Source organism: Plectropomus leopardus, chromosome 5 (genome assembly GCF_008729295.1).
Source record: "Plectropomus leopardus isolate mb chromosome 5, YSFRI_Pleo_2.0, whole genome shotgun sequence".
Classification (NCBI taxonomy): Eukaryota; Metazoa; Chordata; class Actinopteri; order Perciformes; family Serranidae; genus Plectropomus; species Plectropomus leopardus.
The window spans coordinates 14,753,321-14,781,190 of NC_056467.1; the positions used below are offsets into that span (position 1 = coordinate 14,753,321).

The window sequence follows — 27,870 nt, forward strand, 5'->3', positions numbered from 1 at the left end:
CTTGATTTTCTGTTCCTCCTCTTTCTAAATTATGGAGGCTGCAGTGAAAAGCATTAATGAGGACTCTGATAGCATTTTGGGTTCAAATTGGGGGAGGCTCATCTCGCTACTCAGCGTGGAGACCCATTATGTTTTAATGATATCTGCAGATAGTTCCTCGGATTTGGTCAATAAATTTGGGTGAAACACAAATTTCATTTATCTGATGCAAATGTGCCACACAAAAAACAGGGGGGGGTAAATTCTTAAATTACATTAGGGCCCCAGTTTTAGTCCAGCGCAGTCCAGGCATCAGCTACACAAACAGCACTTTTATTCCCTGTTTCCTCACTACTGTCTCCTCCATGATTGATGATGCTCTTTGTAGACTCGTCAAAAAAAGAATCTGTCTAGACCACCATAAATTTGATGCATTTGACTTTGTAACCTGCCTATAAGTTCTCTAAAAGGCAAAATAAATGCCATCTCCATGGAGGGTGTAATGTTGTAAAGCCACACTATACCATGCCAATCATAGGAACAGATTAAAAGCGCAGAACTGCAGAGCATGCAATGCCCGTTGCATAAAAGGCCATCATCATGTATAGTGTCACAATGATGGTCTTTTGCGGTTTGGTGTAATTCACTGATCCAAATCTGCAGATAGAACCGTCATCTGCAACACTGAAACAGTGTTACAGATCCATTGTGAAAGTAAAAGCATACTCTTATTCAGCAAAATGGGGGGCAAGTAAGTATAAAGCTAGGTCAATGTTTCCAAATTTGTACGAGGTAATTACAAGTAAGAGTGAGACTTTTCTACTTTTATGGTTTGCACTGTGTGTGTGTGTGTATGTGTGTGTGTGTGTGCCTGAAGCTGTTGGGGCAGACATAAGGGTATGGGGGATTTAGCTGGATTGAGGACACCAAGTTGACTCCCTGAGTCCACCAACTCGCCATCATTTTCTCCTCTCTTTCTCTTATCCTCTCTCCTATAACTAGTCCAGCTAAAATGCAGTCCCGGAGGATTAAGCACACTGCCCTTTCCCTCCTCTCTTTCTTTATTTGTTTGTTTCCTTATCTTTCCCCTCTTACCTTTCACAGTTGACAAACACACAGGCTCAAAGCACTATAGCTAGCTACTTGTGTATGTGCATGTGTGTTGGGAGTGTGTGCGTTGATTAAAGCCAGCCTGTGGATTAATTAGGGTAAATAACCTCAGAGCAGATTTTGGGATTTAAGAGTTAAAATCTACTGAGGGCTTCAGGCAGGAAAATGCATGTCTGTCAACCAAGTATGTGTTTTATTACATGGTCACACTTTCTTTGTCCTGTTGAGTTTATCTGTTTTAAAAAGGGTTTTTAAGTTGACAATTGGCAGCTTCGCAAAAGTCAGGCCAAGTGTACATAACAATTTCAGAGTTGCAATTTCAGTCCAGGTCCATCAAAAGAACAATATACACTGATTAGATTTACTGACTCTCATGGGTTCGAGGCACTTTACCAGGAGGTCCCTGAAATGTTTTCAGGTTTAAACATTTAAATAACATTTTATAAAAAATATTTTCATTATAACATATTCAAATTTAAATCATTTACTTGAATCAGATAATTATATTTAATTTATGTATGCACTAAGAGTGAAACTTTCTCTTGATACACTACCGTTCAAAAGTTTAGGGTCACCCAGACAATTTTGTGTTTTCCATGAAAAGTCACACTTTTATTTACCACCATGAGTTGTAAAATGAATAGAAAATATCGTCAAGACATTGACAAGGTTAGAAATAATGATTTGTATTTGAAATAATAATTTTTTCCTTCAAACTTTGCTTTCGTCAAAGAATCCTCCATTTGCAGCAATTACAGCATTGCAGACCTTTGGCATTCTAGCTGTTAATTTGTTGAGGTAATCTGGAGAAATTTCACCCCACGCTTCTAGAAGCGCCTCCCACAAGTTGGATTGGCTGGATGGGCACTTCTTGCGTACCATACGGTCAAGCTACTCCCACAACAGCTCAATGGGGTTTAGATCAGGTGACTGTGCTGGCCACTCCATTACAGATAGAAGAGCAGCTGCCTGCTTCTTCTCTAAATAGTTCTTGCACAATTTGGAGGTGTGCTTTGGGTCATTGTCCTGTTGTAGGATGAAATTGGCTCCAATCAAGCACTGTCCACAGGGTATGGCATGGCGTTGCATAATGGAGTGATAGCCTTCCTTATTCAAAATCCCTTTTACCCTGAACAAATCTCCCACCTTACCAGCACCAAAGCAACCCCAGACCATCATGTTACCCCCACCATGCTTGACAGATGGCGTCAGGCACTCTTCCAGCATCTTTTCAGTTGTTCTGCGTCTCACAAATGTTCTTCTGTGTGATCCAAACACCTCAAACTTCGATTCGTCCGTCCATAACACTTTTTTCCAATCTTCCTCTGTCCAATGTCTGTGTTCTTTTGCCCATATTAATCTTTTTCTTTTATTGGCCAGTCTCAGATATGGCTTTTTCCTTGCCACTCTGCCCTGAAGGCCAGCATCCCGGAGTCGCCTCTTTACTGTAGATGTTGACACTGGCGTTTTGCGGGTACTATTTAATGAAGCTGCCAGTTGAGGACCTGTGAGGCGTCTATTTCTCAAACTAGAGACTCTAATGTACTTATCTTCTTGCTCAGTTGTGCAGCGGGGCCTCCCACTTCTCTTTCTACTCTGGTTAGAGCCTGTTTGTGCTGTTCTCTGAAGGGAGTAGTACACACCATTGTAGGAAATCTTCAGTTTCTTGGCAATTTCTCGCATGGAATAGCCTTCATTTCTAAGAACAAGAATAGACTGTCGAGTTTCACATGAAAGTTCTCTTTTTCTGGCCATTTTGAGCATTTAATTGACCCCACAAATGCGATGCTCCAGATACTCAACCTGCTCAAAGGAAGGTCAGTTTTATAGCTTCTCTAACCAGCTAAACTGTTTTCAGCTGTGCTAACATGATTGCACAAGGGTTTTCTAATCATCTATTAGCCTTCTGACACAATGCGCAAACACATTGTACCATTAGAACACTGGAATGATAGTTGCTGGAAATGGGCCTCTATACACCTATGTAGATATTGCACCAAAAACCAGACATTTGCAGCTAGAATAGTCATTTACCACATTAGCAATGTATAGAGTGTATTTCTGATTAGTTTAATGTTATCTTCATTGAAAAAAACAGTGCTTTTCTTTCAAAAATAAGGAAATTTCTTAGTGACCCCAAACTTTTGAACGGTAGTGTATATGTGTGTATATGTTTTCTTTTGATTCGCTTTTAATATTTTGGTTAGATACAGTGTTACTCACAGCTTTTTTTTTTTATTCTGTGTTGACATAGTGCAAATAATTTTAATACGTCATATCTTTCTATCACATTTCTCTTGTGTTCTTTCACAATACTGAGACTACAGAAGTGTAAAAAAAAATAGGCTACAACTTATTCCAAGGGACATACACGAAGTCTATCCCCAGTCTATCCTACAGGATCCTTGGCTGAAAAAAAGATTAAGAACTGCTGATGTAAATGTCCCAATGTGAGCCAACTGGCTCACTTCCTACTGTAGTCCCTTTACTGACTGTTTAAGGGCATCATCAACTCTTCATTCATTCATTTTCACTGTGGAGATCACTGCTGCATTATTAAATACATTAACTATAGAGAGCGGCAAGTAATATTTATATATTTTCCGCAATTAAATGATTGTTCATTTAAAAAAAAATGATTTAAAAAATGTATGAAACTAGTAAAAAAGTTCCATCCATCATTTAGCAATGTCCAATGTTACATCTTCAAATGTCGTATTCTGTCTGAGTAACAGCACAAAAACAATATATTTGATCATTTTAATTTACAACAATGTAAAATAGAGAAAAGCAGCAAAGGCTACATTGCAGAAGCTGGAGCCAGGGAATGTATAGCAAAATCATAGACAATTATTTTTTTGTTGACCAATCGACTTCCGCCATATAACTATAACCCTTTTCACACAGAGATCACACTTTATGGATTACTACAAAGTCCCACTTTAAAACGCCTTTCCTTTTTTTTTTTTTTAACAAAACAATGGTGGCATAACGCCACTTTGGTGTGTAATTTTAGACAGCATGCAGGCATCCTAAAAGCAAAAGAAGCCACAGAGGCTTTGTTCAGACTGCCGGCCCAAATCCGATTTTTGTCATATCAAGATTGTATCCAGATTGATTTTGTGGAGTCTGAACAGCCATCGCTGTGTCTGTCTGGTTCCGAGTTGGTAATCCGTGTCACCAGCGCACATACTGACAACTACAGAAAAAAACAGCTGGCTCTGACAACAGTAACAGTGGTCAAAGTCAAAGTGTACTGAACAGCCGTCTTGATTTAGATGAGAATTTCAGATCAAACTAACCCTTCTGATCTTAAATGACAGCATTACAAAAATAACTAGCACTACAGTGAAGTTAAATGAATGCCACATCACAGACAGAAAAACTAGCCTCAGTGTCTTGCTCAAGGACACATCAACAAAGCAGATGCTTGTTGCTGCAGGGGCTTGAGCCTAGATCTCCCAATTGAAAGGCAATCTCCCTGATCACTGCACCAACCCGGCTGCTCCTGGTTTTACCACCAGGACAATGTGTCATCAGAAATAATTACAAAACATTAAAAGCTAGAGGAATGCACTAAGAAAACACTGCAGGCAGTGTTTTTCAACCATGAGGATGACAAAGCCAATTTGAAGATCTTTACCCAGTGGCATGTGGCTCTATCCCTCACTGACTGAAAGAACTAACACATTGTGGTTGCATATGCTTAACTGGCTCTCCCTCTCTCCCACAAGTGAGACCGGGGCCTTGTTCACTCTCCAAAACCCAGCAGCAACAAGGCAATCTGTTCTCAAACAGCTGGAGTTGCCCCCAAGAGTGAAAGGGAAAGAGAGAGAGGGATGTCTCAGAGAGAAGAGGTAGAGAAAGCATGAAAATGAGAAACAGTGAGAAAGGCGAGGATGGAGGCAGAGAAGCAGAGTATTGAGAGTTTGCTGTCATAAATAATCAATGCTTAGTCAACACAGAAAATGAGAGCGTGTGAAAGAACCAGGGTTTCCTCCCATTGCCAAATCCAAAAGGGAAAACTGCCAGAATCAAACGTCATGAGTAAACAGAGCTGAGCCAAAATGAAAGAGAGATATGGAGACAGACAAAAAGATAGTCAGAGCAAAAGAGACAGAAAAACAACATGGAAAAGATGACAGGGAGAGGTAAAGAATGAAATTTGGAAAAGGAAAGAGTAAGAAAAATGTTGGAAAGCAGGAAGAGGGCAACAGGAAATTCCTTCGTCATTTTCCCGACCCTTTGTCCTTCTCAAAAAACTGGAATATGACAATTCCCCTCCTCTTTTTCTCTTTCATGCCAATCCTCCCTCACTCATTAGTCATTTCCTTCCTACTTTCTTTTTGGTGCATGGCTGTGTCCATGTATGCATGCCGTGCATATTGCAGTCACATTAGGACTAGGTTTAAAATAATCTGGCAGTTGATGAAGTGTATTCTTCAGGATTGTTTTAGTACACGCACTTGATGCAAATGTGTTCATACCTCATGTCTTCCAGCAGGTCACATTCAGTCTGGTGTTTAAAGTGCAGTCTTGTCATCTGCTCTGTGTGTGTGTTTTTCAGCTCCTGTGTCACTTTGACCTGGAGGAAACAAAAAGACATCAAAGAAAGGATTTATCATATCTCCATCTGTCAGTTGATTATGGTTGTTAGAACAGAGCAAGGTTTTCCGTTCTGGTCCACACATCCTGGAAGTTTTCAATGTCCCAGACAAATGGGAGAAATTCCTTTCAAATATTATCTGTGGTTACTGAGCATAAAAACAATTGATAGGCAGGATTTATAATATATTTTATTAAAAATGAGCTACTTTCGTTTAAATGTTATATTCCAAATAAAATAAATCACATCAATAGGCTAACATGCATAATACACTTTCTTTAAAAAAAACAGAAACAGAGCACTTTAGGTTAAAAGAAGCTAGCATATTGCCTTTCCTGATTGTTAAAGGGTTCAGTGAACTGTGAATGCCTCTTCCTGTCATATACACATTAATAGTTAAAAAAACACTCTCAGTGGCTATATCATCCAGCCCCACCTGGATTAAATGTTGCATGAAACCACAAATGTCACACAAGTACAGTAACATATTCCAGTAGGACTGGAACTAACAAGTAATTTCTTTCATAAAGAAATTGTCAATAAACTGTCAGTCTGTGAAAATAGTAACCTTGGACTCTTGTAGGGCTGCAACCAATGACTTTTTCCATTGATGATTAACTGTTGATTATTTTCTCAATTAATCAATTAATTGTTTGGTCTAAAAATGTCAGAAAATGGTGAAAACTAACAATCGGTGTTTGCCAAATGCCAAGATGACATCCCGTAGTATCTTGTTTTGTCCACAACTCAAAGATATTCAGTCAACTGTCATAGAGGAGTAAACAAACCAGAAAGTATTCACATTTAAGATAAAAGAAAGAGATTTTTTTCTCAAAAAGAAAAAAAAAGACTCAAACTAATTCATTGATTATCAGATTAGATTGTATAGTGCTTTTCCAGTCATTTTTTGACCACTAAAAGCACTTTCACACTACGAGTCACATTCACCCATTCACCTACACACAATCATACACTGGTAGCCAGGGCTACTGTACAAGGTGCCACCTGCTATACAGCTTTAATTCATTCACCCACACTTACATACTAATAGAACAGCCATCGGGAGCAAAGTTCACTGAATGCACAAAATGTTAAGGACATTTACTCTTTTCACCAAGTGTACTGATCAGGTGAATACAGCTAAAAGGTCTGCATTATTGTGTTGTTATTTCTTTTATTGAATCTATACCTGTCACAAAGGAGCTGTTGTAAATAATGACAGAGAAATTCAGAGACTGCAAAAAAAGTCAAGTTTTTAGGCTTTTTGGTTTATTTGTATCAAAGATTTCAGCTCCCGACCCACACTGACACACACAAATAATTTCACCCCCATCAGTCAATCGGTTGCCAATCACCTGTCATCTACCTTGAGTGTGCTCAGCTCTAGAGTAACCTGCAACAAACACAAATTCAAACATCACCCTTTAGTAATCCATCAATGTAATAATAAGTATCCAGGGTTTTGTCAGACTTCTGGAGAGCCTGGAGGAGGCTTTTTGCTTTTGGAGGTCACTGAAGACACTTTAAACAGGCTGGAACAGTACTTAGGAGCAGACAGACTCCATGTGCATTAGGGAAAGATGCTTGTTGCACTGCCTCATATAAAAATTAATTTGGATGGTCGGACTAGGTGCTGTAACCTGCAGTCTTGTGCAAAAACAGACAGAAAGCTCACCCTTAATGTGCACACAAACAAGCACAACACACACACACTCCTGCCAACATACAGAGTCACTGTGATGGTCATTGTGTATTGTGGGGTGAATTCCATCGCCTATTCACCAGAGTAACAGTGGGCAAATTCATGACTGTTCTAGACAAAACAATCAACAACATTATGCAAAATACACTGCCACACACACACACACACACACACACACCAACACACACTGCAGAGCTCCTTTCTTTCATGTGCTGGGTCTTTGAAGATAAGGAGGGAGTGGTTCATTACAGTATCAGGGCAAAATTACCTCACTTGATTTCACCTATCACTCATAGAAAGCCACAGGGAGAGGGGGAGTGAAGGGGAAGGGCAAAGGGTGACAAGAGAGATGGGGAGACAAAAAAAGAGGAAGAGAGTCTAACGGGAAGGTTGAGCATGAGAAGAGAAGGGGGTATAATATGGAGGGTAAGCAAGTGAGAAAGGAGAGAAAAGCAGATTTAAAGTCTGAGAAAGAGACACGGTCGGTGAAAAGAAGGGAAAAGCAACAGTGAAAAGGCCAGGATATGGTATAGAGATGGTAATTACGTGGCAAAGAGAAAGACATGTTCAGCATATTAAAGGTCATGTTAAAGAAAGAAAGCCGGTGCAGCTGATGCAGCAGGTAGGTCTATACCACTAAGAAAGTGGTTCCTGTTTTGTAACTGGAGTATAAACACATATTTCACAGTGATTCTCTGATGTATACGCCACATCCCCATCTATGTGTATGGAAAGTAATAAAATAGCAGCTGACATTAGGCAATACGATCTAAACGCTGTATATAAAGATAAATTACCAGATCTGCCATGGACAGAACAAACGTACGTTGGTTCGCCTCTGATATGTTTGTCCTGTTTTATTACAGTATGGCCATTTAAAAATACTGACAGGTAGGCTGATTCTTTGGTATAACTTTCGGTTAGATGTCATTGGTTGTATCACTAATTTCAGTTTATGCACATTTATTTAAAAATAAGTAAATCTGGAACAGACTAAAGAATTCCAGTCATTTGATACATTATTGTCCAACCATAATAACAATACCTTAAAATGTACAGTAATGCCATACAACAGCTCCACAAAATATGGCTTCAAATGCTGCAAATAAGGCTCAAAAAATTGACAGAAGCAAATATCACTGTATTTTTTTTACCTTGATTTATCAATATTGCAACTATATGAAGTAGAGCAGGAATGAGACCTAAACCCAGCAAACGAGTCCAATCCCGGTTCTCTCGTCTCAAAGTCAATTTTTTTTTTAATGGGTTCTTGTTTAGACGCCTGAAATAAAGACTGTGATTGACACAAACTTAAGAGACTTTCACATTTTGTCCTACAACATAAAATATGTCAGTATTCCCCCATTGTGAATTTCTGAAGCGTTTAAAAAGGTGATTTCTTAAAGTGGCTGAGACTACAGAATGTCATCATGCTGAGCACAGCCTTACGGCTTTGTCGTGGTGGCAACATCAAGTAATGCAACCATAGTACAGTTTTTTTTTAAGTCGTTTTACGTGCAGCGATTGCATTTACATTCCAAAAATCTTTAAAAAGGTGTTCATTTGTAAACATTTTCTTGCTGAACAAATTAAGTATCATAAACTTTGTTTGCCACAGAGCTTATTTTCTGCAATAATCCAAAATCTAATGAAAGAATCCAATAGGCTTTCTGATGAGGGAATCAGGGCGATGTAAACCTCTGCATCGGTTTACAGAGAAAAAACCATCCCTGCAGGACTCTATTGTAGGGTTGACTATTGATGCTTTCACAACACAGCTACATAATAAGTTTTTGATTAATAATTATCAGTAATGTGGATTTATGAGTGAGTGGGCAAAGGCAAACAATAGCTAGAACAGTCTGGTCATTTCAGAAAATGTTGTCTTTTCTGTACTTTAGCCTATAAAATCAGGAAAAGACAACACCTAAAATATTACGATAACCAAAATCTAAGACAAATATCTGGTCCCATGCCACGATATTGATAGAATATCAATATACTACCCAGCCCTAGATCCAAACTCTGCATGTGTCATTATTTCAATGTGATAGATAGATAGCTAGATAGATAAACAGAACATACAGACAGTATTATCGCATTTCATAATGTACTGCCTTTTGTCAGCCTCATTAGCAGCCATCTTTAATTTAAGCCACATAAAACTAATATATGAGACTCAAACCAGCTCAGTCTGTAAGCAGATGTGCTGAGACACAGACAAAACACTAAAGGGGCTGTATGTGTCACACTGGGAGATAAATTATGAGCATCCAGCAGCCAAATACTGATAGACTCTGGCTGTGGTGCTTTGGGCTAAGTGTACTGAGTGTGCCAGCCACATTGGCAGGGGGGTAACAAATTTGTATTTTGCAGATAAATTCAATTTTATTCTACGAAGTATTTTCGCATCAAACTGAATGGGAAAGACAGACAGCTGACGACTGAGATCTTACAAGATTATTATGACCGTTATGGTGTTTTTGATCACACTCAGTGGAACAAAAGACAAGTGGTCCCTGCAGCCTCTGTGATGAAAGGACCTATTTAAATGCATATATGTGTTGTACAGACATGATATGACATGTTCAGGGCCGGTCTGTGTGCAGAAACCCAGTGCATAAATGGCACCGGGGGAATATGTGGTAATTAAGAGAAAACTGTGCAGAGGTTCACAGCAGGGTAATTGGCTCTCATGCATTTATTTTAGGGTAACACATACTGATAGACAGAAATGGACCAGCAACTTACACACGTACACACTTTGAGTGCCAAGCTATAGGGGGCTGTGGTCTTTTCTCAGTCCATACAGGATCAATAAGTCAGTATCAGAAATGGCTCTACCAGCATGTCTCATCTCCCTCCCTCTCTTTTGTGTGTGTGTGTGTGTGTGTGTGTGTGTGTGTGTGGCTTTGGTCAGCTCAGGGTTTGATGAAAAGATGTGACCCTGGACGGACTGAAGGTCTTACAAGAAGCATCCCAACGTGGGAAAACCGACAGCTTTTGTTGGGGACTGTTGTCACAATTAAAAATTAATAAAACAAATAGCACAATAACACCGGTTACACTCTAAATTGAGATTTAATTATGTGCTGTAACGTTACTAGCCATGGCAGCCGTAAGTTAACGTGCAATTGCAATTGTGTTTTTTAATAGCAATAACTTATTTCTACTAAAAAAACCCGTAACGTTATTAAAAGGACAACCACAGTATCATTGTATCTTAGTAAGATGGTTTGGTGCTTTGTATAAAACTTCCCATGTTAGCCGTTTTCATGCTAACGTTATTTGACGTTTGACGGCTCACGCTACAACGTTAGATTCATATTCATGTCAATAGGTTACCGACTAACCTAGCTAGCAAACGCTGCTAATGTTGGCTAGCAAAGGGGTTTTTTTTTACCCTTTAATTTCCTTGTGCTTGCAGCATCAGCTTCTCGAGTGGTTTGTAAAAACACAACATCCATATCTAAGGTCACTATCTGTCTGTCATTGTCTGTGGAGTCCAGCTAAAACATAACGGACTCTGGAAATCACTCACCTTCCTCGGCGGCGGCTGCATTTTGGAGTATTGACATGAATGGTATTTCCCTTGCGAGATGTATTGTAATTCCGAGAGGAAATCCAAATCAGTGTGGGACCAATATTTTGTCTCCTCAAACCAAAATCCTCCCCTCCGGACGACAGGGAGGAAAGACGGGAGTTAAATTTGTACTCCGGCGGCCATGATTGATGATAAATGGCTAGTTTGTACAGAGCAGACACTGAAGCAACGCGGAGAGGCTGAACACTTGTGTTGTTGGCTGCTGCCACTACCAGAGGACTAGTGTGTACTGTACTGTGTTGTGGAGCAGCAGAGGAGCAGACAGGCGGAGAAGAAAAAGCAGAGGGAAGGGATGGGGGGATATTAACGGGGAACCCCTTCAGCAACGAAGCTCAACGGCTCCACGGTGTGGCGCGGGGCGGGATGGCGCCCCGTCTGTGACGAAATGCAGAAAGACATCCTTTTTGTTCTGTCTCCTCTCGCCTGCCGTCGACAGCATCCACGATTAACATTTACTCCACGGTGTTTCAAGCCAAATGAGGGGACAAGAAGGTGTTAACTACAAAACAGGACTGCTTATTGGGGGTTTTCCGAGGTGCTCCAACCTGCTCAAGGAGAAAAATCTGACACTGACAGGAGGCTGCGTCCCGCAGACCTGCATAGCAACAAGAAACCGCAGTCGATCGAGGAAAAATCGATCTCCGAGTTGAACGGAAAAAAAAATAATAATAATAATTTTAAAAAGGAAGAAAAGAAAAAATACTTGTTAAAAAAAACAACAACACTTTCATGCTTTCATGCTTTGGTTGTAAATAATACTTAGTAAAATAATATTATTCCCAGCTTGTCATCCGTATATTATATTATATTTATATTATATTATATTATATTATATTATATTATATTATATATATTATATTATATTATATATATTATATTATATTATATTCATTTATGTATTATATATTTTGACAAAATCCTGCAAAAACACTTTAGTCTTTTAATTCACATTTTATTTTATCTGTTAATTTATCATTTCTTCTGTCTATACCCTGCCTATTATTATTATTATTAGTAGTAGTAGTAGTAGTAGTAGTAGTATGTTTTTTAAGTAATTTTTATCTATTTTTGTCATTAGCAGCTGTCTTCTGAAATACTTTTGCCCCTGACTTTTTGTTTAATTACCTTCATTTTTGTCTGCCCTTAGTACCAGCATTGTTGTTTGGCTTCTATTGCTTCTACTGCCTCTGGGGTTGCATGCTTCTTCTTTGCTTTGTTTTCCTTAGCATCCTTTTTTAACACTTTTTTAACACAAGTTTTCTGGCAGAGCACCCCCCACCTCATTTCATAAGTGCCCCCCAATTTTAAAATTAAACCTATGTCCTTGTATAACCTATTAGGCATATGGTGCCCAGCAAAGATCAAAATGAGCATTTATAAATGAAATAATAATAATAATGTATTTGCAAAACATAATTTATAGCAGGCTACATTTTGTGCTATCATTTAATAGACTCTTAATTGTGGGAAGTTGACAGGGTGAAATGGGGTCATGGGTTCAAGTAGGTTCTGAGTGAACATTTTAAGGAGTACATTATAATGGAGGGTGTCTGAAACCATTGCCATGAGTTGGCACAGGCAGCAGCTGTTTTGCATGCATGTATCAACCTATGTATGTATAGGCCCATGTTTGTGTTAGGTGTAGCTGCCCATGGTTTTGAATCAATCATGTGTGATAAAATAGTAATGCGTTGGGTAACTAAAATAAAAAATGAATGAATTAAATAAATTAAAGTTAGATACATAGCCTTGCACGGTGCCCTGTGTCAAATGGAAATTAACATTGTCTTAACTTCTCAAGGTTAAGAAACACTTGCTTGAAGGGAAGAAATTCAGTCAATGTAATTGCTCGCCAGAAATACTTCTGCTCACAAATTCTGCTACTGTTAGTGGTAAACTAGCAGATTGCTTATATAGTTGGCAACAATATATCTTACAAAAAACAATAGTGACTGGAAATAATATATACAACTCCCTGGAAGCATTAGTTTTAGCTAGATAGAAGAAAAGGCAAAAATAGGGAGCGAGAAAGGACTACTTCATGTCTCCTACGTGCCATGGCCAAGGTTAAGGTTAAGGGCTGTGTAATCATTGATATACAGAGTTTCTGGAGCAAGTAAGACATTAAGTACTCTCTCACCTTTCGTCTCAATATAACACACATTTTTAAACACATGCACACACACATTTGCAGTCAAAAAGACATCTAGTAACACCCACACACATACCTTTCTGCCAGCAACACAGAGGAAAATGGCTGACATACTGTATCTGTTAGGATCCCGTCAGGATTTGTTTGGTTTATGATCCCTCTTATGATTTGGCGTAGGGTCATCGATATATCTTTGGCAATACTAAGGTAAGACATTTTACTGTAAAAACACTTGAGTACTGTAATTAAAGTACAAAAGGCAGCACCAATGGTTAGGTTTGATAAACATATTGTTTATTTGCCATAAATGTGAGAAACCACAGGTAATCTTTGATATTCTATGTATATTGGTGTTTACAACTCATGTTGTTTGTCAGTATGGCTGTCAGACCCTTTGTTTTTTAATGGGGACCCAAGGGTCATATATTTCTATTTTTGATTGAATGGCAGAAGATTTCTACCAGGCCTATCTCTTACTGGCAAAATAATAATAATAATAATAATAATAATAATAATAATAATAATAATAATAATAATAATTATTATTATTATTATTATTATTGTTGTTGTTGTTGTTGTTGTTGTTGTTGTTGTTGTTGTTGGTGGTGGTGGTGGTGGTGGTGGTGTTGTTGTTATCATCATCATTATATTTTTTTAATTAGCTGTAATCCTTAGGCCCTATTAAAAGCTAGATTACAAGTAAATAACAAGTAACAAGTAAACAAGTAAATGTTGGTAATTATATATCCCTATGCTTATCATTGTAATGATTACATTTATTAGTCTCAACAGCATTTTAAGAGCTACCTCTGTTTTTTCATATAAAATGTAAAATGATATCTTTTTGAGTTTACCAAACCCACAAAAAATAAATAAACAAAAAAAAAATTTAAACGGTTTTAGGTGGTGGCAGCTTCATCCAGTTCACTGTCCATTCGACTAACAGACAGTTAAACATATGAGCCCCAGGCTCAAATGCTCACTCACTTACAGGCTACAGCTTGTCAGAGAAGCATACAGCTCCACAGGTTTTTCAACCACTGAAGTCTCTAAGGCACGCATTCTGCCACAAACAGCACAGTAAGATATACACTGTGAGCATGAGGATATTTTACAAAGGACGGTCAGCGCATGACAGTTTTGAAATCAATCAGACAGAGTGAGTAGTTTGAAATGTTTTATGGGGTTTTGCCTCTGGGGAAAGGTACCTTTTTAATGTATTTGCTGGTATGCAATGTGGACATTTGTGTACAGCTAAATTAATAATAAAAAAAAAAGATGACTTTATTGCAGAATAGTTGTGCTCATTTTGGTGTATCATGCACACAGCAGGTTTAGAGGAATTTTGGGGGACTACAGGGCCGCGGTGTCTCAGGTCTGTTATCTGTTAAATTCAACCTGCAGCTGTTTTGTAGAAAAATAAAAGGCAGTGCAGACAGCTAAGGGTACAAAGTGAGCAAGAGGCAATGCTTTTGATCAAAAGAAAATAATCTCAGAGAGAGAAGTAGAAAGAGAGTGCTGCAGGTTAACTCATCAGTCAGCTGAGAAACAAGTCAGTCTGGCAGCTACTGTCTTATTTGCATACAAGTTTTAAGGCATCTCTTCTATTTTATTGCGTAACTAGTTTGAACATGAGTTTGTCAGATAAACAGATTTGTAGAGGAAGAGAAAAATGGACTGAGGTTGATAACAATGTAGCGTGCATGCCATTGAGAACAGAATGAAAACCGTCTCTAAACAATGTCTGGTTTGAGTTAAAAAGTCATCCCTCTGTCTCTCCCTTTCACAGCTGTGAGGTGCTGGTAAACGTTGACATGCAAAGTGCCAGAAGGAGTGCTGTTTTTCTCCCTGAGAACACAGCTGCACTTGAGTAAAAAGTTATTGCTGCACAAGTCTGTGTGAATCTTTGTCTGAATCTTCTGCAGCTCAGATATGCTGAAAGATTTACAGTTTGTTTTCTTTGGGGGAGAAAGGAGAGGTAATAAGACCGATAAGTGTTTGAGTAGTTTGCTTAGACAAAGTGTCAAGATGTCTTACGGAGACTTGCTGAGCCACGTGGTGGAACACTACACTACATCTTGTTCAAACACAAAAAGTGCTGCTATATATTGCAGCCATACAACACATATTCACTCAAATGCTTGCTCATTTACTCTACCAAAAAAGGATTTAGGATTTCTGCAGTTATGTTTTGGTATGAGTGCCCCCATCTCTATTTGTCACAATTCTTCTCTCATTTACTCAACCACCCACTCAGAAAGAAAATGGTGATTAAGGACGTCGGCATTAAAATGATTTACATTCTGTGAAATGTACAATGACTTCAAAATGGGATGACTCAGGCTATACGCTGGATTGTGTAAATTTGCCTGCAAAATCACAATGGATCAGTCAATTATGCTTGAGCAGAGCTTGAATTATCCTGAACTGTGTTGCTCAGGCATGCCAATGTGAATGTTTCGCAGCATCTTAAAATGTAATCTAGGTTGATGTCAGTTTTTCACAGTCATACCCATTTCCTGTGATCCACATTTGCTATCTGTGTGGGTGTGCTCACTTCTTCATGTTTGTTGCAAGATAAAATAATTCCAGGTTCAAATGCAGGGTATTAATACTCTTTTCCTTTGTACTTCCTCAGGTGTTTTCACAACTATCATGGCCACCTTTGACGACAACGGGACCATCCTATTAAATTACAGTGCCTTCTACTGTCGCTTCCAAGAGGATTTCAAATATATTCTCCTTCCTGTCAGCTATGCCCTGGTCTTTGTGATTGGCCTTGCGCTGAACGCCATGGCGCTGTATGTGATTGTATTCCGTACCAAGCGCTGGACCCCATCCACCATCTACATGTTCAACCTGACGATGTGTGACACACTCTACGTCCTCACTCTGCCCTTCCTCATCTACTACTACGCCGATGAGAACGACTGGCCTTTCAGTGAACCAGTCTGCAAGCTCATACGCTTCTTGTTTTATACCAACTTATATGGTAAAGTGATGGCAGCATGATAGACCACAAGAATATATTATACAGTATACACTAGTATAATGTACAATATGTGACATAAAATTCCCAATATGACATGTGCAATACAAAAAAATATAATACATACGGTACATTATGTTATCACATAACATAATCTAATGCAAGATGACATATGATGCAATATGATATGTAATCACCTATGACATAACTTGTAGTGACAGAAGGTAACATTATATGACCTAATAAAATGTACAGTGTGATAAGACACAATGTGATAAGGTACAACACAACACACTGCCATACTATATGCTATGGTAACATACAATGTGATATGACATACAGCATACTGCAATACACTTGGTTACAATACAACATGATAGTATGATACGATACGATACGATACGATACGATACGATACGATACGATACGATACGATACGATACGATACGATACGATACGATACGATTCAATACCATACAATACAAAATTAGTTTAAGAGACCAAAACGAATTTCTTGCACAAGGATATAAACATGGGAATTTTTGCTGTAAACCATAGTGGTCTCTGCAGCCTTATAAAAAAAATGCAACGAAGGTTGTAACAAACAATAAAAATCCTACAGATATACAATATGATGTATTATATGATACAACATAACACAGTGACATAAAATGACCTGACTTGACACACAAACTGACATGATGCAACACAATTTGTTATAATGCAATACACATACTCAACCATATCATGAAGGAAATAAAAATACATGTCTCAAAAATGCTAAATGATAAAACTTGATGTAGTATGAAAAAAAAAAAATATGTATCACTCTGGCAGGTTCCATTCTGTTCCTGTGCTGTATCAGTCTGCATCGCTTCATTGGTATCTGCTATCCAGTCCGCTCCCTCAACTGGGTCAGCGCTCGTCGAGCCAGGCTGGTGTCTGTAGCAGTGTGGGCCTTTGTTTTATTCTGCCAGGCACCTATTCTCTTCTTCTCAAGAACTAGGTGGATTAAATGTTTTATTTATTTATTTACTTATCCCTTCCTGCCTTAATAGGTCTCTTCATTGTTTTGAATGTGTTTTTCTTAAGTGAAGACTATTGATTTTTGTGGCATACCATGTACTTTATCTCTGGGTGCCTTAATGGTACACACTTAAATGAACAACCAGTTTGCTAACAAATTTACATTTTATCTACTTTCTTTCATCACTTCTGTCTCATTTTTGTTCTTCAATGCCAATCAAAATGGCACTACTTTTTAATAATCCCAAACCATCTCTCCCTGCCAGGAATACTGACGGTGAGCGGCAGGTCTGCTATGACACCACCAGCCCAGAGCTTTTTGATGACTTTTTGGTGTACAGCTCAGTCGTGTCAGTGCTCATGTTTGCCTTGCCCTTCATGGTGTTGATGGTATGCTATGGCCTCATGGTGCGGAAGCTTCTGGAGCCTGGCTGGGGGTCTGAAGGGAGCGAGAGGGGCGGCCTGTCAGCCCAACGTTCCAAGCAGAAATCAGTGAAGATGATCATCATTGTGCTGGCAGTGTTCATGCTCTGTTTCCTGCCTTTCCACCTCACCAGGAGTCTTTATTACTCCTTTAGATACCTAAGGCAGGTCAATCCAGAACAGGTGAGGATGAAGACTTTTATAATAAATGTTCTATGATTACATGTTTGGTACACAACTTTCTGTGACGTCCATGTCATCCTCATTAACAAAACTTTCCTGAAAAACATCTTGACCCATTGTGACCTCATGGATAATCACAGTCTCATGAAACTTCACAATCACAATCCAGAGACCTTGGGCACTCAAACAATGGATGGCTTTCCTCATAATGTATTCTAGGGGAAATATAAAGTCCATCTTTGCCTCAATTTATATGGAAACTTTTTTTTTCCCTGCTGAAAATCACTAATAAGATGGTAAAAGGCTCCTGTTTGGGAAAAAAAATACAAAAACTATTTAAAGTATTTCAGCTGTGATGAAAAATGTATTTATTTGTTTCTGAGAAAGACACTTGTTTGTTATCAATTATTTACCATAAAGCCTCAAATATCATATGATACAATTTATTTTTTTCAAAATATTTTTACATTTTGTTAATAAGGCCCCAAAACACATAAAGTAAAATAATAACAATAATAATAACCATAATAATAATTTTCTGGCTATTATTTCATAGCCAAGGCTTTACAGTGTATCACATTTTTATTTTATATGTTCTTCAGATCAGCTGTAGGCTGCTGGAGGCCTCCAGTGTGGCTTACAAGGTGACCCGACCTTTCGCCAGCGCCAACAGCTGTGTGGACCCCATCCTTTACTTCCTGGCTGGGCAGGACGCCCGCAGCAACCTCACCAAGAAAATCAAGTCATCCTTAATGCAACCAACAAGTGTGAGCCATCGCTCGACTACAAAACTCTGAGCTAATAACTGAAACTATCTAAGTAAAAATGTAAAAGGTTGTGGGGACAAGATTTGACATCTCGTATACTGACACTGACAAAGGCTACATTCAGATTTCCATCAATAACCAGAAGAAAGTTATTATGACTGAAGTTTCTAAAAAAACAATTAATCATAAAGTGCATCCTTGACTGAAGGCATTAGAGGCTAGTAAAACATTTCTACAGATCATATTTTTTTTTTAATGTTTGAAAAGCTATAATGAATGGAGAGAGCTGAACTAAATGGTGCACCACAGCTGTTGTTTTTGTTAATGATTCTACTGGCTATCCCTGGTGTTTGTGTGTTTAGTTTAGAAACCAGGGTGTTTTCCTCAGCTCACCTTTCTCTGAGCCACATATCAGACAATGAGGTTAAACTAGACCACTCTGTCAGCTGTTTTTAGATTGTGCTGTAGTGTGTGTGACACAAAAATGTGAAAGAACTTAAAATGATGTTATAATAATAAACATGTATACATTTAGAAAAAATGTTTATGGTGATACATTTGTATCATTTGTTTTATGTACTGTACTGCATTTCTTTAAACTAGATGCAATTTCTTGCATACAGACTGTACAGTAAATCTCACTATCATTGTGGGAGATAAGATAAAACTTAACTTAACTTATTGAGGGAGTGCACCATTAGCTTGTTGACTGCAGGAATGCGCACCAATGACCATCTGTCACATTAATGGTGACGATTTGTGGACATTTCATGGTAGTGAGATCAACATTAAGTTTACATGAAACAGCTCAGGTGGATGTTCCTGCTGTTAGCATGCTGATAGCACACTCCTTCAAAACTTGTGACATCTGTGGCACTGGGCGGTGTGAAACTTCAAATCTAAGAGTGGCCTTTTATTGCCACTATCCCAAGGCAAACGTGTAGTAATAATGCTGTTCAATCAGCATCTTGAAATGCTAACACCTGTTAAGTGGATGGATTAACTTGGAAAAGGAAAGGTGTTCACTAACACAAATTTTAACAAATTTGCAACTAGAATCTGAGAGATATCTATTGAGTGAATTTTAAAAAGTATTGGATTTTTAACCTAAAACTGTGGAAATGGGAGCAAAAATAAGTGCTGCACACGGAGGGGAAAAAACTTCAGGTTCTCATGCTTGGATGAGGAACACATGCACTTGAATTAAGTTAAAAAGCCTTTAGTAAAAACAGGGCTACTTGCATTAAAACACACATCAGTTTCAACCCTAGCTTCTTAAAAAGGAAACAAAAAGTTGAAAAAGAATCAAACAAACATTTTAAAAGCTTGGCAGGGGGTGTCCATTCCTGATTACTGAGTGAGTGCAGGTGGTTGACAACAGTGTAGCCTATCACAATCAGTCTGAGGATGACACACCTCCACAAGTGATCAGTTAAAACATCCAGCACAAAAATGGAAAATAACTAAAATTACATCCAGTGCATTTATTTTTTCCCAACCATGTGCTGACCCTTTTCTTTAATGAGACTTGCATTTTTTTTTCTCAAGTTTCATATGATAAAGACAATGCTCCGGCGCACCACTGCCTCTGTATGACAAATGTTGGGTTTAACTTTTTGTTCCATAAAATCAAACAGGCACTTTTTGCAACCTTTACCAGAACAGAAATCTGAACTAAAATAAAAAAATTGAATGTAAATTCTCAACTGATCTAAGAGAAAACTTGTTACGGAAGCAAAATGGACCAAAATCTAAAAGTTGACCAGTGCATAAAAAAAAAAGAAAAAAAAAAGTTTTTACCTGTAGTGTCTCTGCCACTGGAGGGCGACACTGCCAAACAAACAAGACAGGTCCTTGCTGCTGATGCTTCAGTTTTAACTTTTTTTTTTTGTTAAACTTTTTCTAGCACACTAAATGTTCCCACACACACCCATACCTCACACAGTCACAGACAACAGCAAACAATCACTCAAAAGCTATCTCACTGTCACCAGCAAGAACAGCAAACAAGACAGCATTTAAAATACACCTGTTCTTTATTTCAAGAGTAAAAACATCATACAGAAAAATGCAATATTATAAATGCAATCTACAAAGTGAATGAGATGAATGTTTTTCTTTATCCTTCCATCCTACCAGCAATTGAAAACATTTAATAAAAATAATCCTAATAATAGTATTAAAAACAGATCAAATGAAAACGTGTAACTGCTGCAACCAATAAATATTTCTTATATTCCTTGTAACATAAGAAAATGTGAAAATGAGTGGATAAAAAACCTCTGTGGTTACAGTACACTCTTTAAAACCCATGAGGATGTAAACCGAAGCCAACTGAGCCACTAGTCCTCTGCAGCCACTGGTTGGTTTATTTAATTAAACTGTAAATAAAATAAATATGTGTATGTGTATTTTTATGAGGGAGTGGTCTCTGACAGTTTCATATCTGGAGTCTGGCTGTGTGTACTCTTTGTAGGTTTTAAAAGTTGATGATTAAAACACTGAAATGTTGCACTCAAATTGTGATAAAAAGTGTATTTTGATGTGATCCAGCCTTTCAGTTCATATATCTGATGCTGTGACAGAGTTTTTTGATTGATTGACTACAGATTGACTACACTTACTGGTGCAGTGCAGTTGTCTTCATACATCTCATACATACTGTATGCTAAAATTATAAAAGCAAGTCTGTTTCTCTGTACCCACCCATATTAACATATGTACATCCATTTACATGTTCTATTCTACAAAAGTGATATTACCTCACATTTTTGCTCCAGGACCCAAATGACAACCAGAGCCTCTAACTAGTGTAGGGATGCAGTATCATAAAAAAATATGCTGTGATACAATATTGGGGGCCCATCTGAGAACACAATTTTGGCCCCTTATCCCTTACTTAGATCTGGTCTAAGAGCTTAAAAGTTGCAAATGTTATCAATGCTGACTGTGGCTGGGAGGGCATCGCTGAGTTATTTTTTTCTTAAACTCTAAAATGTTCTTTGAACTCAGTGACTGCATCTACTGTTAAAGGGACAGTTCACAGCAAAATCAAAATTACATTTTTTGGCTGACCTGCAGTGCTATTTATCAGTCTAGACTGTTTTGGTCTGAGCTGCTGAGTGTTGGAGGTATCAGCCGTAAGATTTCTAAATTTTCTGTGATATAATAAAAATCTGGCTGTGGTGCTCAAGTGCCAAAAAAATACATTTGAAAGTCTCATCAGTATTTCACTCCAGAGAAGGCAGACATCTCTAATGGGCATTTCACACCAAAACAATCTAGACTGATAAATAGCCTTACAGATAAGATGAAAAAAAAATCTACTTTTGATCTTCGGGTGAACTGTCCCTTTGAGACTACATTTAACATCTTCAAGGTCTAAAACCTCAAATCACCTGCAAATACTTTAAAAAAGATATCTAAACAACAAAACTATGTTGAATTTTATAACATTTTTATTTTGTCCTCATAATACTTAATGTAGTGCTACAGTAGTCTTAAATCAAGTGTCTTATGACCCCCATATCAGTCTTTTGGTAATAAAAAACCTTCATACTCTTAATTCAGATGGCACTTGATCACAGACAACTTGGCCTTATATTTCCTCTTTTTAAAAATGGACACACTTAAATTAGTTTTTTATGGACAAACTTTTGTTTGAAATGTGCCATTCTGTCAGTAATTTATTTAAAAGAGTTTTGTCCTCTTCACTGCACCGAAGTAGTGTAGATGTGCCTGTCTACATGTATGGTAGAGACGTGTCAGCCTATGTGTGTTTCCCCATTATCTATTTTTTTAAACATGGAAACACAAATACAGGGGCTCAAAGTGCATTTTTATGATTGAAACGTCTCCTGGTTTTCTCCCTCTCGTGCTTGCTCAGCTCGTCGCTTACTTGCTTACGTAGTTGCTCACTAGATTTAGATGTCCACAGTCTTATCACAAAGCTATCCACTTTCTCTTTAGATAAGGATGATAAAGCAGCTGTGATTTCAGCTGAACTTATATGATAACTGATACATCTGTAAAGTAATTATTGTTTTTATGTAATAATAAATACAGTTATATTCCTCTTATCGCATGAAAAAACAACTTCTTCCAGCACAAGGTGGTTCTTTTGGTTTCTTGATGTCAGTTGTCTAGAAACACCTGCCGACCTCTCTGCCAGCTGTCAAGATGTCAGCAATGATGAGGTCATCTTCAGCGAGGTAGCATTCTCGTAGCGTTATCTCTCTGTCTCTTCACCTGAAAGAGAGTCAAAATGTCAACAAGTTGGCAGCATGAGGATGTGGAGGACAAGATGGAATAAGCAGTGAAACAGATAACTGTATATAGGGTAAATAACAAATAAACACAAATAAATCTAAATCCACTAAAGCCTACACTCTGATGAATCCAACAAATATGTTTGACAACAGGCAGGGCCACATGGTTACTGCAGTAATTCTGGATCGGAAAGTTTTAGCACACACAGAACAAGCTCATTGCCTGAATCATTTTAGAGGCACTCTGATAAACTGATCATACTGTGTATAATTTTCTTTCCCAGGGAAGCAGACCACACAATCAGTGCTGGCCACAAGAACATGAGCTGACATGCAAATGATCTCAAGCTTCTTCACAGCACTTTAAATCATTGCAATTGTGGGAGAAATAAAAAGAAATGGGGAAGGAGAGTTCCTGCGAGTAGCTGTGGGGTAGAAGTGTACTAAGACTGAAAAAGTGGAAGCATGTGACTGTGTGTTGCGGGTTGTACCTCCTGATGCCCGATGAGGAGCAGAAGGATTTCCCTCCAAACAGGGAGTTTCTTTGCTCATGGGATGATGTCTTGGTTTCCACTGGGACAGGCTTCTGCTCTGGGATCTGGGCAACTTGAAATCTGTTGGTGGAGCAAGAGACATGATCACTGTTACATTCATTACAATCATGGTACTATGACTAAATCTAAAACACGCATGTTCTTATAGGAGAGTGAAGCTGTTTGAGTGCGTGTGGCTTAATTGTGCTTTCTTAATTGTGATTTTTTCTGCCACTTTTTGAGAGTTAGTTTAAAGGTCCGAAGTGTAGGATTTAGGGGCATGAATTGGTAGAAATGGTCTGTAATATTCATAATTGAAAATAAGAATCGCTATGTTATTGATTGAGCAGTTATTTCTACAAACAGAGCCAGTCCTCTTCCATAGAGTAAGCCATGTTGTTTCTACAGTAGGGCAGAATAGACAAACCAAAAATGGGCTCAAGATAGGGCCATTTGTGTTTTCATGTATTCATGTTGTTCACAGTGGCCACTGTAGTTCCCCTGCACACTTGGCACATGGGAGAAGTTTCACCAGTAGATGCCACTAAATCTTACACACTTGACCTTAAAATCAACTAATTCTACTGTTGATCTGAACTTCTTCCATTAAAAACCGTTTGTAAATTTTACAGATGGTTGTAACCGATGGACTAAGTATTCAGATTCTTCAGTTAAGTAAGTAGATTAAGTCAAATACCACAGTTCAAAGATGCACCAGTATAAATTAAATTTAATCATACATGACATCTTTATCTGTAAAGTAACTAATAACTAATGCTCTCAAATAAATGTATTAAAAAGGACAGCATTTGCCGCTAAAATATGGTGGAGTAGAAGTAAAAGGAACAATATTTTCATGGCATGTCCTCTTGTGCATTGTCAGTTGTGTGTTGGGTATCAAATGACATTGACATGTCTTACCTCCCCACAGACATCACCGTCAGCTCTCCCTCCTTCCGCTCCTTCACTTCACTCCCTTCCAGCTTCTCCTGTACAGTATTTGGCACAACAGCTTTTGTGTGATGGGTATCGATAAACACTCCGCCCAGCAGGGGCCTCCTCTGCTGGTCCTTGGATGAATCAAGGGAGGGCAGGATGAGGCTCTGGGGGGGCTTCAGGGGGTCTTTGAGGGAGTCCAGGGGAGGGATGAGAACAGGGGGCCACTTTCTCTGGGCGCAGCGGGTGCAGCGGTAGCCGTGTTTGGGGGCCAGGCCAGAGAGGCCGGAGATGGTGTGGAGGTGGGACTGATGGGGACACAGCCTTGGGAGGGAGCGGAACGGGGACAGGGGAGACAGCATGGGGAACCTGGGAGGAAGAACAGGAGAGAATGAGGAGGGAGTGAACACCTGATTAGGCATTTTCTTCTTCAATTTAGTCAAGACAAATAGTGAATTTTCCTTCAAATATTGAAAAAAATAAACTTAAAGAGAAAACATTACATATTTTTCCTCTTACGTGTAGTGCTTTTTTATCAGTCTAGATGGTTTAAGTGTGAGCTGCTGAGTGCTGGAGACATCAGCAGTATGTCGGCCTTATCTCCAATATAATGGAACTATATGGCACTTGGCTTTTGGTACTAACTATTACTACAGCTCAGCCAATGAGGACGGCATTAATGTTTACATCTCAAGCTGTCATGAGCCTCTCGTCCATGAGAAGATGCTTGTTTTCCTCTGCGCAGTGATACGGTTTGTGGGAGTAGTTCAGTAGAAAGAAAATAGTTCCTATATGATTGCATGAAAGCCTACACACTTAAACTTATCTGGGTCTTATAAAGGACTATATTCATATGATCATTTTTGTTACTAACATCATGAAAACACTTGTCTTATCAGTCCTGACAATTTATACAGATATTGCTCCACTTGGACAATTTAAAAGTTTTGTGTTGCTTTGTGACAAAACATAACGCTAGGATGACAAGTGAGTCTTTTACGAAAGCGTTACCTTGACTTCTGACTTTGTTCAGTTTGAATGTGTAGATGGAAAATAAATAAAAACTTAAAATCTAAAGTTAATCTCTATTCCTAGGCCTCTTTCACTTAGTTTTTTGTTTTTCCATTGTTCTTTTGTGCATAGAAAGGCAGCGCAAAAGTGATGAATGCAGCTGTGCGTCCCTGTGTTGTAGTGGGTGACCTATAGTGACCCCTGCAGAACGTCCCAACACACACACACACACACACACACACACACACACACACACACACAGAGGATCTGACAGCTTTCCAGATTTCAATGTGCATATCGCGTGTGGGTGTCAGAATGTTCTCGAATCTAAAGCTCACATGTTACAGCGACCCATTGAGCAGCAGCAGCATACTGCCGGAGGCCCCTGAGACCTCTCACTATTGTAGATGTGTAATGGATCTAATAAACCTCCATATAAAATTGTGAGATAAGATGAACTTCTGTGAGCAGCAAAGAATAACGCAGCAATCTGGAATGTGAAGATGACATTTCTGTCTTCTGCTCCCAGTGCTGATAAAGGAAAATTCGAAAACACAGTGTCGCAAACTGTGGTGTAAAGCAACATGTTGCTGGATTTGTTAGATTAACTTCTGACTACTTGAGCACTTTTAACAGCCGCAGATTACAACCACAGCGACACTTGGTCATGTAAATCGTGTGACTACAAGCTGTGTGACAGCCAATGAGCTTAGCGACAGATGGGCTGTTGAAGCCTCATGACTCAAGAGACAGCGGTTACAATTGTGTCAGACATTCACTTCAGACATGCGGCAGTGAGTCACTGCAAAGTGTCAGCCCACTCCAGACCTCCACTGAGGAAACTTTATGTGTATGAGATTACTTTCTCACTTTCGATTCTTCTTTTTCTTTTGGTACAAAAAGAATACATTTTAGGTGATATTATATAATTAAAATGTGTTCGGGGTATGCAGTTACAATACTGTAATACTGTATAATACCTGTTTGTAATGGAAAATATTACAGATTTACAATGTTTTATATCATGTGGCTCCACTGGGAGCTTGAGGTAAATCATAATGTTTTCTACTAAATTTGTACGAAAACTATGTGCAATTGTAAGGTTGATCTAAATTATTCAACTTTCTGCTCTCATACCTGAAGAGCAACTTTCTGTAACTCTTGGCAACATTTTGTCTCCCTCTCTGCTGAACATCCTGCTGTACACACAAACACCCACACATTCAGGACATAGACTTTTCTTTTGGAGCCTCCTTCCAAATTTTTCCACTGCCTAACTCTTTTACAAACTTTCCTTTAATATTCTGCTCAATCTTGAGCAGCGTGACTGCGCAAAAGTATATGTTGAAGACATATATTGAGGGTGTGTAGGCCCGTGTGGTTTCGTACTTGATTGACGAGCTCTTGCTCATGGCCATCTGTTTGCTCTCGTACTCTAGCAGCAGTTCCTCCAGTGCAGCAGCATTTTCTGAAACACACACAAACATTTGGATGACACTCAATCAATGATTTTGACTAGTGACAGTGAAAATTGTAATAAGAATACTTAAACTTGCACTATTTGCTGAAATATGGTTTTGAGACCATGTTAGAGGTTTAATTATATCATTCATGTTTGTGCTTATTGGTGATTGATTTGAAAACTTAACATCCGTGGTAAAAGTTTCAGATACAGTGAAATCATCAGTAGGTAATATGGAAGGGACACATATGAAATGGAGGATTTGGAGGTCTCCACCAGAATTTTTTGTGAATCAAACACTTAATTTCCAGCATGGTAATTTTTTATGCACCAGTTTGTGCCTTTTCGGCATCTATTAATAATGTCAATGTCTTATAAAGAGAAGAATTTTCATTCCCTTTCAGAAACAACCAGTGTCTCTTTTCACTATTTGCTGTGTTTGCATTTCTTTCATCAGCCATCCCGATAATGTGACAGCTGCAGCAGTGAAGCGGTGTCTGTGACGTACGCTTATGACACTGTGTTCCCCTCTGAAGCCACAAGAGATGAAATGGCTCTGACCGCCAGCTCGTAGGTGACGTCACTGCTGCTCAGTACCTACCTTTCTTCTCAGTGATGAGGCGAACCAGAACACTGATGGTGTCTTCATTCAGGTCGTCAGATATGTAGGGACAGTTGTTACCTAAAGTAAGCAAAAAGAGACAGAGATTTGTCATGAATTGTTTTCTAATTCTGGATATTGCATTTTAGTACATCGACATATGTAATGACATGCTAACATAACCAATGCAATTCATTAAAGTGGATTAATTCTAATATATATTAAAAATAAGCTACTTGCACTGCAGCACACTGTAGTAGAGAATTGCGTGATGATGAGACATCTTGGCATTAGAGTTATTATTATTATTTTGGTTTAGTTTTAGTTAACTATAAATACCTTTATGTGTGCTGGAAAAAACGATACTTTTCAGGTCAGACCGTTTACATTTATGCCTAAAATCATATTTAGGTCACCTTATAACAACTGAGCCATTTCAGTGATGACTGAGAAAAATGTGCTGTTGAAGAAAATGAGATGCAGTTGATTTTGGAGAAAAGCAAATAAGAGGACCTTGA

The 27,870-nt window shown here is 38.5% G+C and overlaps 3 protein-coding genes across 6 annotated transcripts in view; 1 reads left to right on the top strand and 2 right to left on the bottom strand.

The window, feature by feature from the left end:
- The window catches only part of LOC121943033 (F-BAR and double SH3 domains protein 2-like), an 81,950-nt gene extending 70,704 nt beyond the window's left edge, over positions 1-11,246 (bottom strand). For both annotated transcript variants that reach the window (XM_042486396.1, XM_042486395.1), the window contains exons 1-2: positions 10,939-11,246; positions 5,577-5,674 (exon numbers count right to left, since the gene is read on the bottom strand). In XM_042486396.1, the coding sequence (XP_042342330.1) occupies positions 5,577-5,674; positions 10,939-10,959 (119 nt within the window). In that variant the 5' untranslated portion in view covers positions 10,960-11,246. The remainder of the gene's footprint in view (positions 1-5,576; positions 5,675-10,938) is intronic.
- Positions 11,247-13,220: 1,974 nt separating this feature from the next.
- On the top strand, positions 13,221-18,952 carry p2ry2.1 (purinergic receptor P2Y2, tandem duplicate 1). Of its 2 annotated transcripts, none has more exons than XM_042487153.1 (5): positions 13,221-13,360; positions 15,792-16,145; positions 16,980-17,148; positions 17,435-17,774; positions 18,377-18,952. In XM_042487153.1, the coding sequence occupies exons 2-5, from the start codon at positions 15,809-15,811 to the stop codon at positions 18,569-18,571; spliced, it is 1,041 nt and encodes a 346-aa protein (XP_042343087.1). In that variant the 5' UTR covers positions 13,221-13,360; positions 15,792-15,808; the 3' UTR covers positions 18,572-18,952. The 2 variants fall into 2 exon arrangements, with proteins under 2 accessions (XP_042343087.1, XP_042343086.1); XM_042487152.1 differs by lacking the exon at positions 13,221-13,360 and adding an exon at positions 14,239-14,312.
- Positions 18,953-21,597: 2,645 nt separating this feature from the next.
- Positions 21,598-27,870, bottom strand: part of relt (RELT TNF receptor) — a 32,130-nt gene continuing 25,857 nt past the window's right edge. Inside the window, exons 7-11 of one of the 2 annotated variants that reach the window (XM_042486706.1) lie at positions 27,353-27,433; positions 26,679-26,757; positions 24,264-24,647; positions 23,301-23,423; positions 21,598-22,789 (exon numbers count right to left, since the gene is read on the bottom strand). In XM_042486706.1, coding sequence (XP_042342640.1) covers positions 22,786-22,789; positions 23,301-23,423; positions 24,264-24,647; positions 26,679-26,757; positions 27,353-27,433 — 671 coding nt within the window. In that variant the 3' untranslated portion in view covers positions 21,598-22,785. Of the gene's footprint in view, positions 22,790-22,867; positions 23,424-24,263; positions 24,648-26,678; positions 26,758-27,352; positions 27,434-27,870 lie in introns of those variants that run through there. The other variant, XM_042486705.1, reaches the window with a different exon arrangement.